The 20,963-nt window shown below is 40.6% G+C and overlaps 1 protein-coding gene across 1 annotated transcript in view; it reads right to left on the minus strand.

Moving 5' to 3' along the window:
• DCHS2 (dachsous cadherin-related 2) overlaps window positions 1–20,963 on the minus strand; it is a 440,911-nt gene that overhangs the window by 86,468 nt on the left and 333,480 nt on the right. The window contains exon 5 of the mRNA XM_082256296.1: window positions 4,113–5,120. Coding sequence (XP_082112422.1) covers window positions 4,113–5,120 — 1,008 coding nt within the window. The remainder of the gene's footprint in view (window positions 1–4,112; window positions 5,121–20,963) is intronic.

The raw sequence follows: 20,963 nt of genomic DNA on the forward strand, positions 1-20,963 counted from the left end.
AAAAACTTCATGCTAGTCAGGGACAGATCTGGAAACTATAGCAGTCCCTATAGCAGTAAAGTCTTACCCTGGGGAAAATAAAAATCCTGTCTTGCAGTGGGGCTACCCCACACATCAAGGGTTAAATTCATGCTTAGGTTTATGGGAATGAAAAAGAAGTTTTACCTACCTTATCCTCCACTCCCCCACAGAAGAAGGTGCCCCTCAATGCTCCAGAAGTGGACTGTCCCACGGCGTCATCTTATTCAGTACTGGTGGACAGGGATGGGCTGGATGTTCGAGTCGAATGTAAGAACTTTGGGTGTTTGTGTGGTCAACGAACACACAAACACCCAGGGAGCTTGGCAGCAAGTTCACCTGCTGATGAGCGCCCCATAATGCACTGCACGATTGCAGTGCATTAAGTGCTTGTGATTGGTTAAAGCATGCACCTGACCTGTATGCTTTGGCCAATCACAGCACAATGTCCTGTCAAAGCCATGAATGACCAAAGACAGGATTCCTTTAGCCAATCATGGCTCAGGGGCAGAGTTCACGCCCCACACTATTTAAGGCTGCTGCTGACACGGCAGCCGTGTATAGTGTGTGATATTAGAGATTAGGCAGGTAGTTAGTGGATAGTGTGTTGAGTTAGTTTAGTGCAGTCAGTGTAGATATGTTGTAGTCTCGGATCCCCTCTTGGTGGTCCCCAAGTTTTGTGTCCCTGTCACTTAAAGTTCGTGAGCAGTGCCATGCCAAGCTGACCAAGATTTCCCATAGATGCCAATCTATGGGACTGCTATAGATTTTAAGGGGAATTCCATGCCAAAATAAAAAAAAACAGCGTGGGGTCCCCCCAAAATCCATACTAAGCCCTTTGGGTCTGGTACAGGTTTTAAGGGTAACTCCAGGCCAAAATTTAGAAAAAAAAAAACAGTGTGGGGCCCCCCCCCCCTCAAAATCCATACCCGACCCTTATCCGAGCATGCAGCCTGGCTGATATAGATAGGGAGGGACGAGTGAGCGCCCCCCATCCTGAACCATACCAAGCCCCCCAAAGCACCTTGTTCCCATGTTGATGGGGACAAGGGCCTCTTCCTGTCAACACTGGGCTGTGGCTGTGGTTGTGGGGGTCTGCGTACCCTAAACTAAAAAAGTGTACAAAAAATAAACACAAAAGACAGTTTTTGACAAGTCCCTCGTTAATCACGACGCTCACTGCACCCCAAAAAATAGAAAAAAAATTAGAAGACGCTTCGGCTCTTCTGAGGCGTCCTGCCGTATGCCACTTTTGAGCTTTGACAGCTGTTTTATAGGCAAGGGGCGGGGTCACCTGGTTACGTCACCCGGTGGCACCGCCCCTTCTGACGTCTCGTTACGCCATGTGACGTTTCTTTGTGAACTGGTCCAAATCATTTGGTGGAAAGGGGATTATGGTGTGGGGATGTTTTTCAGGGGTTTGGCTTAGTTCCAGTGATGGGCACTCTTAAGGCGTCAGCATGCCAAGACATTTTGGACAATTTCATTCTCTCAACTTTGTGGGAACTGTTTGGGGTTGGCCCCTTTCTGTTCCAACATGACTGTGCACCAGTGCACAAAGAAAGGTTCAAAAAGACATGGATGAGCGTGTTTGGGGTGGAGGAACTTGACTTGCCTGAACAGAGTCCTGACCTCAACCCAATAGAACACCTTTGGAATTAATTAGAGTGCAGACTGCGAGCCAGGCCTGCTCATCCAACATCAGTGCCTGACCTCACAAATGCGCTTTTGGAAGAATGGTCAAACATTCTCATAGACACACTCCTAAACCCTGTGGACAGCCTTCACAGAAAAGTTGAAGCTGTTATAGCTGCAAAGGGTGGGAAAACTCAATATTGAACCCTACGGACTAAGACTGGGATGCCATTAAACTTCCTGTGCGTGTAAAGCCAGGTGTCCCAATGTCTGGCTTTGGTTTCAATGTGATTTTAAAAAAGGAGTCCTGTGCAGTTTCGTACACCAGTTCAAGTGCAAATTTTTACTTGAAATTGCACCTGAACCAAACGAAAAAATGTACAGGACTCTTTTTAAAAAGGACTGCGGCCAGTCTGGACATATGTGAACCGGCTTCATAGAAATCAGATTCCGTTTGGTTCAAAACGTATCCAATTTGCATATTTGTGAACTGAGCCTAAGGCTCCATTCACACCTGAGCATGTCGTTTTCAGGCATTTTTTAGGTTTGTTTCAGGCATTTTTTCAGGCGTTTTTTGCAGGTGTCTGGAGGCAGGCATTGACATCTAACAATGCCAAAAAAGATGCTTGTGTACTTTTTTGAGCTTCAGGCGACAAAACGCTCATATGTGAACAGGGGCCATTGAAATGAATAGGATTTTGCTTGTTGGGCGTTTTGAGACTTCAGAGATAAGCGTTTTACGAGCTGAAAAATGCTCAAGTGTGAAAAGGGCCTAAATTATTTAAATCTTAATGCACCTTAATGTAATCTCTGCATTAATAAAAAAAATCTTTCATGTTTTGCTCCCCAAGTCCCCCTAAATATTTACTTTAGCCTGATCTCGATCCAGCTCTGTGTCCATGAGCAGCAGAGCTGCTGTCTTTCTCTCTCCTCACTGGCTCAGAGACAAAAGCAAGAGCCATTGACTCCTGCTGCTGTCAATCACAGCCTGTGAAGAGAGAGCAGAAGGCGGAGCCGAGCCTCGTTGTCTAAAGATACAGGCAGCATGGCTTGGGATCGAGCCCACAGATGTGCCACCATTAGAAGTAGCTTCCTATGGTGGCAAACCGAGAGAAGGAGGAGTCAGAAGCACCAGCTGGGGACCGGAGAAGAGGAGACTTGGTGCTGCTCTGTGCAAAACCATTGAACAGAGCAGGTAAGTATGAGATGTTTAATATTTGCAAAAAATTGCCTTTACCACCACTTTAACATTCTTCCACAAGTTCAAAGATGCTTGTAAAAGTAGATATACTTAAGGATGATTCATTTTAAGAAAGTGCTGGACACAAAGTAAACCTGTACATCGTCTGAAATACTAGCTCACTGGCTGCCATGCTAACCCTCTAGACTAGACCTGGAAATTCGAGGTTCTGACTTTACTGGCTGCATGCAAATTCTAGATCAGTGACTTAAAAAGTATGAGGGTCAGAGACAGCTAGGCAACTAACATTTTCAAAAGAATATCATCAATGGCAACCTTCATATTGCTCTTAGTATTTGTTTCCTTTTAGGCCTCATTTACACCACGTGTGCATCAAAACTGATGAAAAAAAAGCGCAGATTTGACTTGCATAGAATATTTTGGGCTTGTTCACACCATGTGCAGAGATGTATGTATTTATTATGTAGCCAACACACTATTCCCAGCACACACGTTCCTGTAAAAGTGGCTGTATGTAAAAGTGGGTGCTGAAGCCACCACCGGCTTGAACCGCGAACAATCAAAACAAGAGATTTTACCAAAACACCATGGGTCCCCAAAATTGCTCCAAAGCTTTATTCAGCGATCACATTGCTACAGCAAACAGCAAAGTTTTAGAGCCATGCATGCCTGATGAAGGGGTCCTGTGTGTCTCCGAAATGTTGCTGTTTGCTGTAACGATGTGATAGCTGAATGAAGCTTTGAACCCAATTTATAAGACCCTTGGTGTGCAGATGACATCTCTCACTTTATTTATTATGTAGGTCTCAGCAAGGACACAAAGAAAATAAATGTTTTCTATGGGTCGTTTTAAGACCATAACACTTCTGTCATGTAAGGTGTTTTTTTCATAACATAAATTCTCTGCAAGGACATAGGGCAATCCATTGTTCTCTACCCTTCTGTTTACACCACAATGTGGATGTCATGTGAGTTTTTTTTTTCTGCACAGAAAACTGCATACATGTTGTAGATTTCTGCGCAGAAAAAATCTGCACATGACACCAGGGTTGTGGTGTGAACAGGGCATATGGAGAACAATGGTTTTCTTTACGCCTTTGCAGACAGGTGGAGAAAACATCTCTGCCCACAGTGTTGATGAGGCCTCATCTGGTTGGCAAAATATTGTCTCCTATGATGCTAATCCTAGGTTGACTATTGATGGGTTATTCCAGAAAGTAAGTATGAAAACAACATAGTTGATAAGCCTATATATTACCTGTCTTAGAACTGATTTGGAAATTATTTTCATCAGACAAGAGGTAAAAGGAAAGCTGCCCATTTTTGCCAGAGTCACTGTCAGATGCTGTGATTGTGCCAATGACTCCATTAGGACTAGAACTTTCCACAGTGGTGAAAAAATACATGGTTTGACTGAAAGCAGGGGAATTGTCATTTACATCCAAGACCTTGACAATTACTGAAGTAGAAGCCGTTTGCTCCTCTACAAAGTCTACACAGCTTGCCACTACGATCAGATTGTACACATTGGTTCTTTCATAATCCAAAGAGCGACGCAAGAAAATCCATCCAGTATTGCGATGAATTGCAAATGGAACCGAACTTTCAGGCCACAAAGAGTAAATAATCCTTGACAGCTGGCTTTGTGCACCTTCAATGTATGCTTTCACCTGCAGGACTCTGGAATATACTGCAAAATCTTCATTGATTTCAATTCGATGCACTAAATTACCAAAGGTCAAAGTGTTAATTGTGTCTGGCCTTGTGACACTGATGGTTAATGTAAGAATAGAACTTAATAAAGGATGTCCGTTATCTTCAGCTGTTATCAGCAGAATATGTTCACACACCATTGTTAAAGTGGTATTGAGGTACAAGATGCCAAAATTGGGGTCAATGGCAAACACATCCTGGTTGTCACTTGCAATGCTATATGAGATAAGTCCATTGTATCCACTGTCAAGATCCTGTGCCTGAGCTATGTACAGAGCACTGCCAGGAGGAGTGTTTTGCTGCACACTTATTCTGTCATTCTCTCTTGGAAATACAGGTGGATTGTCATTCACATCAGTTATAGATACATTCACCTGTGTGCTGCTGTAGGCTGGAGAGTTTCCTAACTGGGACTGGACAGTGAGCACAACAACAGGCTGAGTTTCATGATCCAGCTGCTTCGCTGTAGTAATAACACCAAACTGGGGGTTTATGGAGAATATCTCTTGCAGATCACCAGATAATATCCTGTATGAAATGGGCTCCATGGAATCTTTAAACAAGCAAAAACAGACTTGATTAAAATTGAATATTAACAACACATAGAAAATTGCAACTTAAAATATGAAGATGGGTTATAACAACTGTGACAATACATTACAGCTACTGCATATAATAATTCATATCTTTATCTGCAGAATATATGAATGTCTAATAGTTGGAGCTTTTCAGTATGTATGAATGAATTGTTCACACCAAACTCTCAGGAAAAACTGAAAATAAATGTTCTCCTAATGGCCCTAATTCTACTGTTCCATTCCCACTCTTTATGTAATACATTGCTTGCCAACACTTTGACAAAGCAATTCTTGGCTTTCTCAAGATGTCTTGAGAAAGACAACTAGTGCCTTGTCAAAACTTCGACTAATAAACCTGTTCATGTTGCTTCAATGCAAGACCTGCAAGTGCCTCTTCCACTGGAGTGTATATGCCATATATATATATATATATACTCTTAAAAGCTGGAAGGAATATTTTCTAAATGATAACTTAACCACAGTGCTGTCAGCATGAATGTTAGTCTGTGATTGCCAGCTGCTCATCAGGTGCCCAAGCTAAGAACTATAGGCAATTATTACAACTGCGAATCACTAATCACAGCACTGTCCCTTTCATACTGCCACAAACACAATATGTACCTTGAATGGAAAAAAAAAATACTTTGTGCAAAGGTGAAGACGCCTGATTGGCTGGCGAAACGCGTTTAATGGGACTACACGGTGACATAATTTCCGGTCTGTGGAACATTTCCAGGTTTTACTGCATGTTTTTATCCTTAAGCAAGTGAGTGTGATGTATTAGAGGAATGCTTTTATTTTAATAAAAAAAATGTTTTTACACTATGCAAGCCCCCCTTATCTTCCTATACATGGTGGATGTGGCATGAGGAGTTGATGCAAAGGTATTGGAGGAGATTTCTGGTGAATTGGTGAAGAAGAGGTGCTGTGTATCGTCCTGCAAAGATTGGGAGGGAAACATCTACAAGCCTGGGATACTTTGTTGCTGAGAAGCACAAAGTCAAAAGAATTTGGGCAGTGACACTGGGCACAGAACAATGCATGCAGCTCTGTGAAGCAGGAATAGCAGCAATTAAGCACTTTACATTGGTGCACCTCATGAAGTCATATTTTGGAGCACTTTAAGCACAATGATACTTTGCAAATAGATATATAATTATCCATATATTTTTTTGTGTGTGTTTAATTTTTTTGGACTGCATTGGGACATTTGTTTTGCAGATTTTTTGCACTAAGTATTTTTTTTGTCCAGTCAAGGTATATATTGTGTTTGTGGCAGCATTAAGCCCCGTTCACATAGGGGCGACGCTACTTCGCACCGCGACCCCCGAGGTCGCGGTGCGAGCAGCGCACCGCGACCTCGGAGCGGCCGCCACGGACTTCATAACATTGAAGTCTATGGCGGTCGCCTCCTGGTCGCCCCAAAGAAGCTCCGGACCCTTTTTCTAGGTCGGAGCGACTTGTGTTGCTCCTATTAGAACGGGTCCGCAGCTTCCCTATGGGAGGCGACCTGCGGCGACCTGTGAGGCGACCAGGTCGCCTCACAGGTCGCCCTAGTGTGAACCGGGACTTATAGGGACAGCACTGTGATTAGTGATTTAAATATTTTCTAGCATTCAGCATCCATCAGTAAAATTATTTTTCTATTTTAACCTAATGGATTTTTTTAAGCTTTTGTAAGTAACTGATGTAGTGATGTGTCCAACTGCATGACAACTGCAACTGCTGGTGCGTCAAGATAAAAGATAAAGAAGATAGATAATCACCCGCACCAGGAAACTAATAAATATAAAGAAAACTAAAAATAAATAAAATCTGTGATATATAAAAAATAATTAAGATAATTAGAATGTGATTCTAAAATAAGTGTAAACATAAATGTAAATATAAGCAGCTGCTGTGGCCCCCACCTGCCATGGCAAAAAATATATACAGAAAATGGGACTCGCTGTCACATGATTGGCGTGCGTTCCAAATGAACTTGTTTCACCACAAGGTGGGACATCTTCAGAAAATGGAATGAAGACGTCACACCTTGTGGCATTTTTATTCTATTTTATTTATTTATCCCATTAAGGTGTACATATATTTATTTACATGCACTTAGTGTCATTTATAGTATAGTTTGTTTACAAATTGCCCAATGATAATTTCACTTTATTTATAGTGTATATACATCAATTCATATGTATTGTGTGATATTTATAGTATAGTTTTGTACCTTTCTATCTATTTATTTATGTGTGCACATAATACATCATCCACATTCTAGACATTTTTTAATTTGGGGGTTATTTGAGTTCAATCCTGCACTCATGATTGTGTTTAAGCACTTTTTGTCTATTTTCAGCAAGCGCTGTGTTGCGGGAGTGGGTGCGTTCACCTTCTTCCCATTTTCTGTAAATAAAGGTAAAGTAAAATATGTTTTTACATTTGGAAAACCTAAAAAAATTAAAATCTGAAAACTAACTAAGATGTCACTCTTCCAGCAAAGGAACTGTAAAATATTTTTTTTTTTTTTCAGCATAACCAGTGTAGTTAGACATTCAACTGGTGGGCAACTGCAATTTTCTGTTAACTACAGCAAAGCAGGAAATGCATTGCTGTACATAATTTAGAGGGACTGTTCCTCTTCTGGAACAAAGTCTATCTATTTCCTTCTCATTTTGGTCGAATGTATACAGTATACATGTTCTATACAAATGCCCTATTTAGCTATCAAAAAGTGTATAACAGTGCTAAATCTTTCATACAATTTATAAACGGTTGCATTTGGAAATGTAAAAAGCCAGTATAAATGAATAGTAGTGGTAAAAAAGTACTTGTGGTTTAACCCAATTATTTTTAGTAATTTATCTCCCCAGATAACACGGGTTTGGCAGGGGTGTATTTTTTGTCTACATACTTTTGCTAATAGTTGTCCCTCTTTCCAATCCCGGAATATATATGTAACAAACAATATATATTTTAGTAAACCAAAAAGCAAGCATTTTTAAAATACATTCAGAAAAGGCACATAGGGATTTTCATTTGTCAAATCATTACTGGAGACTTTAATATGGGATTTTCCATTTACTTGGTAAAATCTGTCACAGCATACCAATGCAATTTTCTTTCTCTGTAAGATTTCTATATCATTCTTAGTATTCAAGTTACAGTCCCTCACATCAACACAAAGCAATGCTATTTCTAAGCAGCCACCAGACAGGTTCAAGCATGCCCGAAAAAAATGAAAGATGAGATTGGAACATCTGAACCTATTTAGCCAGGGAAATAACATTTCGTAGTATTACCATTTTAATACAGTATGTCAAGCCCATTATTCTTTTTTATTTTTAGCAATCTAAAAAAGAAAAAAAAATCTGACGTTTGAGACTACCAAACTGCAAGGCGAGAGTGAAAGACTTGTCTTTCGCAGTGCTCTAGATGGCAGCAGAGACTAAACCCTTGTCTTGTTTTGAAGCTGTTCTACGTATAGGATGGTAGCGTATTTTACTATTTCTTCTTGCACAAGGTGTAAAGTGGTGCCTGGAAAGTCAATGTGATTGCCATGCATTCTGCAAGTAGGAGATTCATGTCCCTTAGTGCACTTGGTAGAACTTATATACATTAGTAATGACAGGTACATTATATGGCCAAAATTTTGTGGACACCTGACCACCTTGCCTATATTAGTTTATTGGACATCCCACTAATGTGAAGTTGACTCCACCTTGAAAACTGAAAATATCAAATGACTAACTAATGTAAAAAATGATGTATCGATGAAATTACCACACAGCATTTCAAATACATTTCAAAGAGATTTCAGCAATAGTATTACAAATTTTAAATTGAATCATGACCTTGGGTGGAAGATACATAAAGAAGCAAAAATCAAATGCTTTTCTGTGTATGCCATACTTAGGCATAAAGCGTATATATGAGGTTAGGATCACATTTTTCCCAAAACAGTAGATACTGTTTTTTCTTGCACACATGTACCCTCTATGATCATCACCTTTCTACTTTTTAGTATTGACTGCATGATGATATCCACAATATACTTGATTACAATTTGTACAATATGAGGGATATGAGCTGAAGAAAAAATATACACCATCACTTTCTGCTTTATGGGTGAATATTATTTTTTTTTTCTTTATTTAAACTTAATGTCAGCCAATAACAAGTTCTCTTGTAAAGTTGTGATTGCTATGATCCTATTAGAGAAATGTAACAATAAGCACTATAATAAATAAACAAATAAATACAATTATTAAAAACAGACCTGTAAAGATTTTCCTTTTTTCAGAATCTAGGTCTTGATTTCATCACTGCAATTTGACTGTTTTAACAGTAACTATCAGACCCTTATATTTTTATTATACAATTCTGTCCTTATTCATCTGAATGCCTAACATGTTTCTGCTGTCTATACTGTCTATCCACCAGTCTTATTCAGCATCAGCAATTTACCATTTAATATAGCATTAATACCTGGACATACTAGATATGTTTAGTCCCTTAGTCCCCCCTTCTTTACCACCCAGTGAAAATAAGTTTAACAGCTAGTTATGAAAATAAAAACAAATATATATATATACAGTATCTCACAAAAGTGAGTACACCCCTCACATTTTTGTAAATATTTTAATATATCTTTTCATGTGACAACACTGAAGAAATTTGTCTTTGCTACAGCATAAAGTAATAAGTGTACATCTTGTATAACAGTGAACATTTGCTGTCCCCTCAAAATAATTAAGCACACAGACATTAATGTCTAAACCACTGACAACAAAAGTGAGTGCACCCCTACATGAAAATGTTCAAATTGGGCCTAATTAGCCATTTTTCCTCCCCGGTGTCATGTGACTCGTTAGTGTTACAAGGTCTTAGGTGTGAATGGGGAGCAGGTGTGTTAAATTTGGTGTTATCGCTCTCACTCTCTCATACTGGTCCCTGGAAGTTCAACTTGGCACCTCATGGCAAAGAACACTCTGAGGATCTGAAAAAAAAGAATTGTTGCTCTACATAAAGATGGCCTAGGTTATAAGAAGATTTCCAAGACCCTGAAACTGAGCTGCAGCACAGTGGCCAGGACCATACAGCGGTTTAACAAGACAGGTTCCACTCAGAACAGGCCTCGCCATGGTCGACCAAAGAAGTTGAGTGCACATGCTCAGGGTCATATCCAAAGGTTGTCTTTGGGAAATAGACGTATGAGTGCTGCCAGCATTGCTGAAGTGGTTGAAGGGGTGGGGGGGGGTCAGCCTGTCAGTGCTCAGACCTATTGCCATACACTGCATCAAATTGATCTGCATGGCTGTCATCCCAGAAGGAAGCCTCTTCTAAAGATGATGCACAAGAAAGCCTGCAAACAGTTTGCTGAAGACAAGCAGACTAAGGACATGGATCGCGATCAAGAGCGGCTGTGCAGTGGATATATAAGGGCTAATAGAGATGCATTACGTAAGCCCCTTGATGATCAACGATTGGTTGGAAACGGGTTGGGTGTGTTCACCTTTGCCTGTTGCGCCGCTGATGTGCCTGTAACAGTGGCGTGACTGATGTGAGTAAACGGTGTTCTTTTATTTATCTGCATAAAAAGCTATTGGGTTTTAATCCTTGGTCTCTATTTTGACATATGGGAGTGTTGTTATCTGCTGGTGAGTGCCCGAGGAAATAAGTTCCCAGAGCGTGCCTGTCCTGGTTCCCTATACACTGATTCTACATAAGTAGCCGGTGGGTGTGCACTGTATGGGGGAAGCAGGAAGAGTGTCACTATATCAAAACAGTACTACTTTTTCCATCATGGATGTGACCCTCCCCCACTAGCTTATTGTGCTAACCTTTACGGAGTTACACTATGTTGGATCTCTGTATATTTAATTGCATGTTCCACTCCTGAGGGACCTATGGAGGATTATTGAACCTATGTGCTATTCACTGGACAGGCCACAACTGTTCTGTTTGAGAGACCTTTATGACTCGAGTCCAGACTGTTTTTTAAAGCTAAGTGACTGTTATTTCTTTCGAGGCACTGCAACTTTTGTATTTTTGTATGCCAAGGAATTATGTCTTTCTTTTGCTAGCTGCCTTTACATTTTTATTTGCGCAGATGCTATACATTTATTTCTCAGACTAAGGACATGGGCTACTAAAACCATGTCCTGTGGTCTGATGAGCCCAAGATAAAATTATTTGATTCAGATAGTGTCAAGCATGTATGTTGGCAACCAGGTGAGGAGTACAAAAACAAGTGTTTCTTACCTACAGTCAAAAATGGTGGTGGGAGTGTCATGGCCTGGGGCTGTATGAGTGCTGCCAGCCCTGGGGAGCTACAGTTCATTGAGGGAACCATGAATGCCAACATGTACTATGACATATTGAAGCAGAGCATGATCCCCTCCCTTCGGAGACTGGGCCGCAGGGCAGTATTCCAACATAATGACCCCAAACACACCTCCAAGATGACCACTGCCTTGCTAAAGTAATGGACTGGCCGAGCATGTCTCCAGACCTAAACCCTATTGAGCATCTGTGGGGCATCCTCAAATGGAAGGCGGAGGAGCGCAAGATCTCCAACATCCACCAGCTCTGTGATGTCATCATGGAGGAGTGGAAGAGGACTCCAGTGGAAACCTGTGAAGCTCTGGTGAACTCCATGCCCAAGAGAGTTAAGGCAGTGCTGGAAAATAATGGTGGCCACACAAAATATTGACACTTTGGGCCCAATTTGGACATTTTCACTTAGGGGTGTACTCACTTTTGTTGCTAACGGTTTAGACATTAATGGCTGTGGGTTGAGTTATTTTGAGGGGACAGCAAATTTATACTGTTATTCTTTACATTGTAGCAAAGTGTCATTTCTTCAGTGTTGTCACATGAAAAGATATAATAACATAGTTACAAAAATGTGAAAAGTGTGTACTCACTATTGTGAGATACTGTACATCATGCTTACTTACCTTCGACATCAGAAGATGTCCAGCAGTGCCATCAGCACAGAACTATACCTCTGACGTGGAAACAAGGCTAAGCGACTCAACAATGCACAAAAATGTAGGAATTGGGATGCAGAAAATTGGCAGCAGGTGCTCTGGACTGATGAGTCAAAATTTTAATATTTGGCTGTAGCAGGAGGCAGTTTGTTTGCTGAAGCGCTGAAGAGCGGTACAATAAGATGTCGATTTGATAAGGATCAATGAGTTGGAGATTTGGTCAGGATAAATGGTGTCCTCAATGCTGACAAATACCAGCAGATACTAATCCATTATCCCATAGCATCAGGGAGGCATTTGATTGGCCCAGAGGCCTGGGGCTCTTCCCACTGATCCTGGGGCCCTTTACTCTCATTGCGGGGCCCTTTCACAAGTTCTGCAGTGGGCCCCCTTCCTGCCATCTTGGGGCCTCCCCATGGTGGTGGAATGCCAGGGCCTGGTCCCAAGTGTTACCTTTGCGATCCTGGAAGTTCATCCACTGGTGTCAGTAGTTTCTATTTTTTGGTATTTTAATTGTATTATTTTTTATAATTTTATTTTATTATTTTACAATGTCACTGACTATGACTCTGTCCAAACAGAAAAGGAAGGAGCTGGTAAATGACATATTTACTGACCCCTTAGTGGTTCCAGGTGGACAGTGATTTCTCTACATGCTGCCCCCCCCCCCTCCTATCCAGGTGTACAGGGGCCCCTTGGAACATGGGATCTGGTTGCAATTGCAACCCCTGCAGTTACGCCCCTGGATTGGCCCCACATTTATTCTGCAGCAAGACAATGATGGGGTCATCATTGTCCTCCTTAAGGGCAAAGGATGGTCACCCAAAAACTGATATGATTTGGATTTCTGTTCTGTTCATTTACTTTCTATTTTGGTAATTGATAACAACAAACTATTAACACTTCTATTTCTGAAAGTATTCCAAATTGACAGATTTTTTCCACACTTGCCTGAGACGTTTTTATAATATATATACATATATATATATATATATATATATATATATATATATATATATAGATATATATAGATATATTGCAAGTGAAGGGAAATCTCTGTAATGGGTCACAGATGGTGGAAAAAAAAAATCTGACAAAGGTTTTAACCCTCCTTTACTCTATCCAAAATAAAAAAATAAAACGTTATGCCTATAGTTCTACTTTAAAACATTTTCTTTACAGAACATTTTTAACACCAAGATATATTTTTTATTATTGTTTCCAAATTTCTCTGTGCTTGTAAATATAAGACAAGTCCCCAAAATGACATACTGCATGCCTAGATTAATTATTTAGGTTTTCCTTGGTATAAGGCATTCATTTTACACATTGTGTTTATGCATTAAAGTACTTATTGCCTCTAGGTTCTTTACTGAGCAAGAAAATTACCTAATTATTTCAACAAAAAGTGTGTTTTCTCTTGCCAGTAAAGAACTGATTAATGGAAAGTGCACAGCGGAGAACAATCATTGCTTTGAGATAGATCACTTTATTACTTTACAGTAAGAGTCATACTAAGTTGGGTTAAACTAGAAAGCAGCTGATCTTGTAAGTTCTTTGTATGTATTAATGTTTTTTGTGCCCTTGTTAGTGTGAAATTTATCTGGCTTATGGTATCTATTTAAATAAGAGAAAGAATGCAGCATTGTATCCAGCATTGCATGGCGTATTTACTCTCATACCCCCTGACTGACCATTCAAACTGCTATTTCAGTGTGTTGAATTTGCTCCAGTCAAAAGGCAGCCTTTAAGGGGTAGGGTTGTGTTTAGACCAGAACAAGATTGCATACAAAAAACAGTTACCTCAAGAACTTTTAGAGCTGTCTAGAATTCATCAGTCATTAAGCTGATGGCTGTAGAGTTTTTATATTTGACTAGAAAAGCGTGTTTCAAAGGGCATAAAAAAATGTTCAATGTATTTCTTATTAAAACTGAACTTCAGGTATGTATTTTACTTAGTAGTTAAATTTGTTCTGCTTGGTAGGCATATGGGACCATTGTGGAAGCCAAGAATCATTGTAGTGGTCTCCTCTACTACAGGGACAGCAGCTCCTTTCCAGGTCGTGTGCAGAGGTTGCCCCGTTGCATTGTAACCACAGGGAGTCCCTTGCTTGGCACAAGCGCTATTCACAGAACACCTTGTATTTTTTCTCATTGAATGAAAGGCATTTTCTGATTGAACAATGTAGAGAGGAGGGGTGGTGACCTTACAATCTCCATTTTGGCCAATTATAAAAAGTCCTGCATTAATTGAGAAAAATGCAATACATCCTATGAATGCCTCCTGTGTTGAGCGAGCAATCCCCTGTGGTTACTATGCAGCAGGGCAGCTGTTTGGCATGGCCCTAGGAAGATAATGGCAATCACTGTGGTAGCAGTGACTACTTTAGTGATTCTCTGCTTCCACAGAGGTCCATCAGCTTTAAGATTTCATACATTACATGCATGCATGCATACATACTTATATTGATCCAAGATGGACCAATTTAACTGTGCAATAAAATCCACAAGTAAACTTCAGATTCAAAAAAATAAATGCAATGTGAGTTATAGGTTTCAGCTTTCCTTCTTTAGTGTTGACAGAATTTCTTTTGGCCTCTATCAGGAACCATGATTAACCCCTTTGCGACCATGCTATAGCCGAATGATGGCTACAGTGCAGCTGCACTTTGCTGGGAGGCCATCATAGGACGTCCTTTCCATGCTCGCACTGCCCATGCGCCCCCTGCGGCATGCATTGGCAGTAATCTGTGATCGAGGTAAAGAGCCAATCATGGCGGCTCTTTACCATGTGATCAGCTGTGTCCAATCACAGCTATCATGGATGTAAACAGGATTTGCTGATTATTGACAATCCTCCCCTTACGCTGACAGTGCGTGAGGAGAGCCGAAAACTGGCAAATCCACACAGGGGACATCTGCACTGACAATCAGGGCACTGATCTTCAGTGCACTGATGATCAGTGTAACCCCAACATTGCCAACCAGTGCTGTCAATCAGTGCCCACCAGTGCTGCCAATCAGTGCCCATCAGTAATGCCTGTCGGTGATGCCTATAAGTGCCACCTATCAGTGATGCCTATCAGTGCCGCCTATCATTGACACCTATCAGTGCCCATCAGTGCCACCTACCAGTGCTGCCCATCAGTGCCGTCTATCAGAGTCCATCAGTGCTGCATACCAGTGCAGCTTCATCATTGTCCATCAGTGCTGCCTCATCAGTACCCATCAGTACCGCCTCATTAGTGTTGCCTTATTAGTGCTCATCAGTGCAGCCATATCAGCGCACATCAGTGAAGGAGAAAAATTACTTCTTCACAACTTTTTATAACAGAAACTAAAATAAACTTTTTTTTTCAAAATGTTTTCCTATGTTTAGCAAAAAAAAAACAGTGGTTATTAAGCACAACCAAAAAAAAAAAGCTCTATCTCCCTACAAAAAAATGATAAAAATTTAGTTCAGGTACAGTGTTGCATGACCATGCAATTGTCATTAAAAGTGAAAGCTGAAAATTGGCCTGGGAAGGAAGGGCGTGAAAGTTCCCAGTAGGCAAGTGGTTAAGGATTTTTGGCCTAAAAAATTTAGTACTTAAAGATGTCCATCATAGAAAATCCAGAATATTGGGAAAAGGAATGAGTTAATTCAATTGAAATTAAAGCTAATTGGCACTATTTAATTTGCTTGAATATACTGTATACACATGCAAATGTGTCCAACTTGTTTAGCATCAAAGAACATAATAATCACAAACTGTGGGATTCTCTGCAGATTCTCCACTAAAATCCCACCTTATTTTCTGTGTGTCTTCAGTTTTTCTTTAACTGACCCAAAGATTCTTGAAGCTTCCTATGTTTTTACAAATCAATTAAATGACTGCAGTTACCATGATTTGTATAGTACATCTGTACTATAATCCACAGCAGGACAGTTTTCTCCATTGACAGTGTAAGATTTATATATTTGATTTTGAATTTGGAAGTAACACAAAGTTTTCATTCCAATTAAACTATGCAAGCACAGATTTCTAGGGCTGACCTTTTTTCAAAGGAAGTCAAAATAACTAGAGAAAAAAGTGCACATGCAGCTGCTAACTAAGGGGGCTACCATTCATCATTGTGCCTTTTTGAAACAATGTAAGAACAGCTGTTAACTGGAATCTTCAAGTTATAGCAAAGTTAAAGTGTATGTCTGGGCAAATAAGGATAAGGCATATTCAATAAATTTCTGCAATACATTCACATTTCCCAATGTTTTGTCATTTTCAAAATACTACATGTACAGAAAATACCTGCTAATCTGCAGCAAGGGCTCCCTTCTGTTTGGACTGGCAAACAGTGCTTTTCCTACACTGAAATCCTGACAATGGTCAGCCCTGTCTGCTGGACTACGAACCTCATCTTTACCCAGGGGGGGACTGGGCCAGGGGGCAGGGGGGCAACTGCCCCCCGGGCCACTCTGATGCTCCATAAAAAGGCTGCAACGCTTCTGCTGCAGACATGTCAAAAGGATTCCTGGCGAAGAGAAGTAAAAAGTCCCCACTGCTGACTTACTGAGTGTGGGATGAAGACAAGGACAGAGCACAGACCTCCCCCCCCCCCAATATGGATAGTGTAAACTGTGTCTGAGCGAGGCCGGTTCCATGCCCCACTGGAGACTCTCCTCCCCCAGGCAACCTCGACTGAGCTGTCCTACTCCCCCCTGCTGACCAGGTCGGGAACCTGGATTTAGCCGGTGAGTAGAGAGTACCTAGAGCAATGCTTCAGCCTGGAATGGGGGTCAGGAGGAGGCTGGGAAGAGGGAGAGTGGGACGGCGGCCGAGTCATTACACCATGGGCCTCTGCTTTGTACTTGCCTCCTGGGCCGAAAGTTGCCAGTCAGCCCCTGTCTTTACCCCATCCTCTCTGTCCAACTAAACAGGCATACATTGGTTTGTTTTCCAGAAAAACAAAGCTGTTGCCTTGACTTTATTGGGTTGATTTACTAAATCTGGAATGTGCAAAATCTGGTGCAACTTTGAAAGGAAACCAATCAGCTTCCAGGGTTCTTTTTTTTTTATTATTGTTTTTTATTTAGTTAATTGTTAACTACTTTGACTCTCACAACTGTTCACCTCTTATGGACCAGAGCATTTTTCAAATCTCTGCTATGAGCCTTTTTATTGGGCAATAATTCAACGTAATACATATATTGCTTTTTTAAGGACAAACAAGGCTTTCATTTTGTGAATATTGTCCTGCAGCAAATATTTTTGTTCACAATCCTTAGACATTTAAACATAATGAAACTAAACAAAAGATGCTTTTTCTTTTTTAAGTAGTGTTAATTTTAAAAATAAATAGTGTTACTGCACATAAAAAGTGTGCATTTTATTCTGTACTTTGTCCTTTTTAACCACTTCACCTCCGAAATGTGTACCCCCCTTCATGACCAGGCCACATTATTTTAACTTTCAAATGCGCAGCCGTGCAACACTGTACCCAAATAAAATTGATGTTCTTTTTTCCCACAAATAGAGCTTTTGATTGGTGGTATTTGATCACCTCTGAGGGTTTTGTTTTTGTGCTGGAAACAAAGAACGACTGACAATTTTGAAAAAAAAAAAAACACAATATTTTTTAATTGCTGCTATAAAACATATCCAATAAAAATTTTTTTTAAAAATCTAATAACTTCATCAATTTAGACCAATATTTACACTAAACACTAAAATTATGATTCCTATTAAAACTTATAAAGTTACTTACAAATGAAGCAAAGCAGGTTTTTTTCAATTGTGCACTTTTTTCAGTGTGATACGTGTAAATATATGGAAAAGGTGTAAAAATATTATTGAACAAAACAAACAAAAAACATAAAAAAAGTTTAAATATTATTAGTTAAAAAAAATCACCAGGAAAATTATAATTGAATGGGAGAATAAGGAGTTAATTAGGGCTGATTAGAGTAAACTAAGTGTTAATAACGAGGAACATTTTATTAAGCAAAAAAAATGACTTTTTTGCTTGTCAGGTTGCTTTAACTGACTTCATCTGCAGATCAGAGTTCATCCTCTTGATAAAGAATAAGCAGAATGATACAAAATGAAACAATGTTTCTTTGTATCTTGCTGTATTAGCGGCTGAGCAATGTTGCTGATAAACATTTCCAGAATGCTTTTTTTTTTTTTTACAGCTCCTGCTGCCGCGACTTCCAATGTTTTCTTAGCAATGCAGCTATGATTCATCAGAGCTTAATTGCCATAAGACAGGGAAGATCCCGGCAGCAGGGCAGAAGGACTGGATGTACTAGACATGCCCTATGTACAATAATTACTTTTTTGGGGAGTGTCCAGCATGCTCAGAGTCTGCAACTGGTTAATTGAACAAGCTAAATTTAGAAGCTTATTGACTACCTTGCTCAACTGCACCAGATTTTACACTCTCTAGTTTTTGTAAATCAACCCCATTGTGTGTAGAGAATGAGCATTTAGAGTGTAGTTCTTAGGGCATGCTTATGTCAATAGGCCCAGTTCCCAGCAGCTGTCCTTGAAATAATTTAACAAACCAAATGATGATGTTGACTCTCAAAATGGCTTTTTTTCTAAATAATCAGAGGAGTAACAATAAGGACCTTTCACACTAGCGGACCGTTCAGATCTGCATGTCAGTTTTTCAAGCGGATCTGAATGGATGCCATCTCTATGGGGTATCAGATGTCAGTGGAGACATGTCCGCTGACATCCGCTCCGGTCCGTCAAATCTGGACGGATGGAAACCCTATTTTCCATCCATCCAGTGGATCAGTGGATCGGATCGGATTGGATCGGAAGAGAACAGACAGGCGTCCATTCTCATCCGATTCCCCCATAGAGAACAGCGGGGACCTGACAGCTCTGTCTCTGCACATAGCGCGGAGACAGAGCTGCCATCCACCTGCTCAGCTCTGCTTTTTCAAGAAGACCTTGATAAAATTGGGGGGCAGGAAAGCAGATGACGCTTAATATTGAAAAATGTAAAGCTACACTTGGGGCCTAAAAAATATACGCAAGATACTTATTGAGGGAGATCCTCTAGGGGAATCAATGATTTAAAAATATCTGGGGGTCCTGGACTCCTTGTACACAACACAATTACCAATATCATATAATCCCATGACTAACAGATGACTATCATGCACTAATGCTGGTGCTATATAAATCCTGTATAATATTATTAATAATAATAATTAAAAAGAGCATTTGTTCAAAAGATTAAATTATAATTCCACCCACTACTTTACTACTGGAGAGAATTCAGAGAAGGTCAATGAAACAAATAAGTGCCTGGAGGACCTCCGTTTTCAAGAACAACTACAAAAATGAAACATATTGTTAAGTAGGGGATATAAGCACAATATTCAAATCTATCAATGGTGACTATAGTAACAAGAAAAACTGTTTAACCACTTACATACTAGGCACTTTTACCCCCTTCCTACCTAGGCCAATTTTCAGCTTTCAGCACTGTCACACTTTGAATGGCAATTGCGCGGTCATGCAACACTGTACCCAAATTACATTTTAATCATTTTTTTTGCCATACAAATAGAGCTTTCTTTTGGTGGTATTTAATCACTACTGGGTTTTTATTTTTTGTTAAAAAAAAAAAAGAAAAAAATCCTGACAATCTTGATGAAAAAATTTTAGTAAATAAGTAATTTTTCCCCTTCACTGATATGCGCTGATGAGGCGGCACTGATGGGCACCTATAGGCTGCACTGATTGGCACTGATGAGATGGCACTTATGGGCACTGATGAGGCAGCACTGAAGGGCACTGATTAGGTAACACTGATGAGGAGCCACTGATGAGCACTAATAGGTGGCACTGATAGGTGACACTGGTGGGCACTGAAAGGCAGCACTGGTGGGTGGCACTGATGGGCACTAATGGGCATCACTGATGGGCACTGATGGGCAGCACTGAAAAGCACTGATTAGGTAGCACTGATGAGGAGGCACTGATGAGCACTGATAGGCGGCACTGATAGGTGGCACTGATGGGCACTGATAGGTGGCACTGGTGGGCAGCACTGATTGGCACTGCTGGGCACTGATGGGCATCACTGATGGGCAGTACTGATAAGCAGGCACTGATGAGCATTGACTGGGATCATTAATGAGCGCTGATTAGGGTTACTAATGGGCACTGATTGGTGTCACTGATGTTCACTGATTGGTGTCACTGATGGGCACTGCTGGGGCTTTACTGTAATCAGGGCAGTGATGATTTCCCTGATTATTTGTCCTGGTCATCCCTTCAAGGAGATGCTGCTGATCGGCTCTCCTCGCCACACTCTGACAGCGTGAGGCGAGGAGCACCGATAAATGGCACTTCCGCATTTACATGTGACTGGCTGTTATTGGACACAGCCGATCACATTGGTATCGGCTCTTTACCAAGATTGAGGTGGAGCCGTGTTATTCAACGGTGGGATGGCAGGCGGGAAGTGGTTAATCTAAGGTCTCTAAAGAAGAAAAACCCTACGCACACTGAATTTTGATGAGAAGTGATTCAATGTTAAACTGCATAAGGAGTTCTTTACTGTTAGAGCAGTACTTCCACACATAATGGTATCAGTGGAGAATGTAGATAACTTCAGCAAACTATTAGATGTGTTTTTCAGCTAACACAATATACAGGAATTCATAGCGAATTGTGCACACACACACGTCATTATGTTACAGGAAATAATAAAAGCTTCTCATTGGGTAGTTGCCCAAGGGTCCCACTTGCCGGGGGGGGGGGGGGGGCCCCACCTGCCCAGCGACCCAGCCTCAGCCAAGCATTAGTCCCGACTTCTGAGTGCTTCCCG

Source organism: Pelophylax lessonae (assembly GCF_965119305.1).
Source record: "Pelophylax lessonae genome assembly, chromosome: 1".
NCBI lineage: Eukaryota > Metazoa > Chordata > Amphibia > Anura > Ranidae > Pelophylax > Pelophylax lessonae.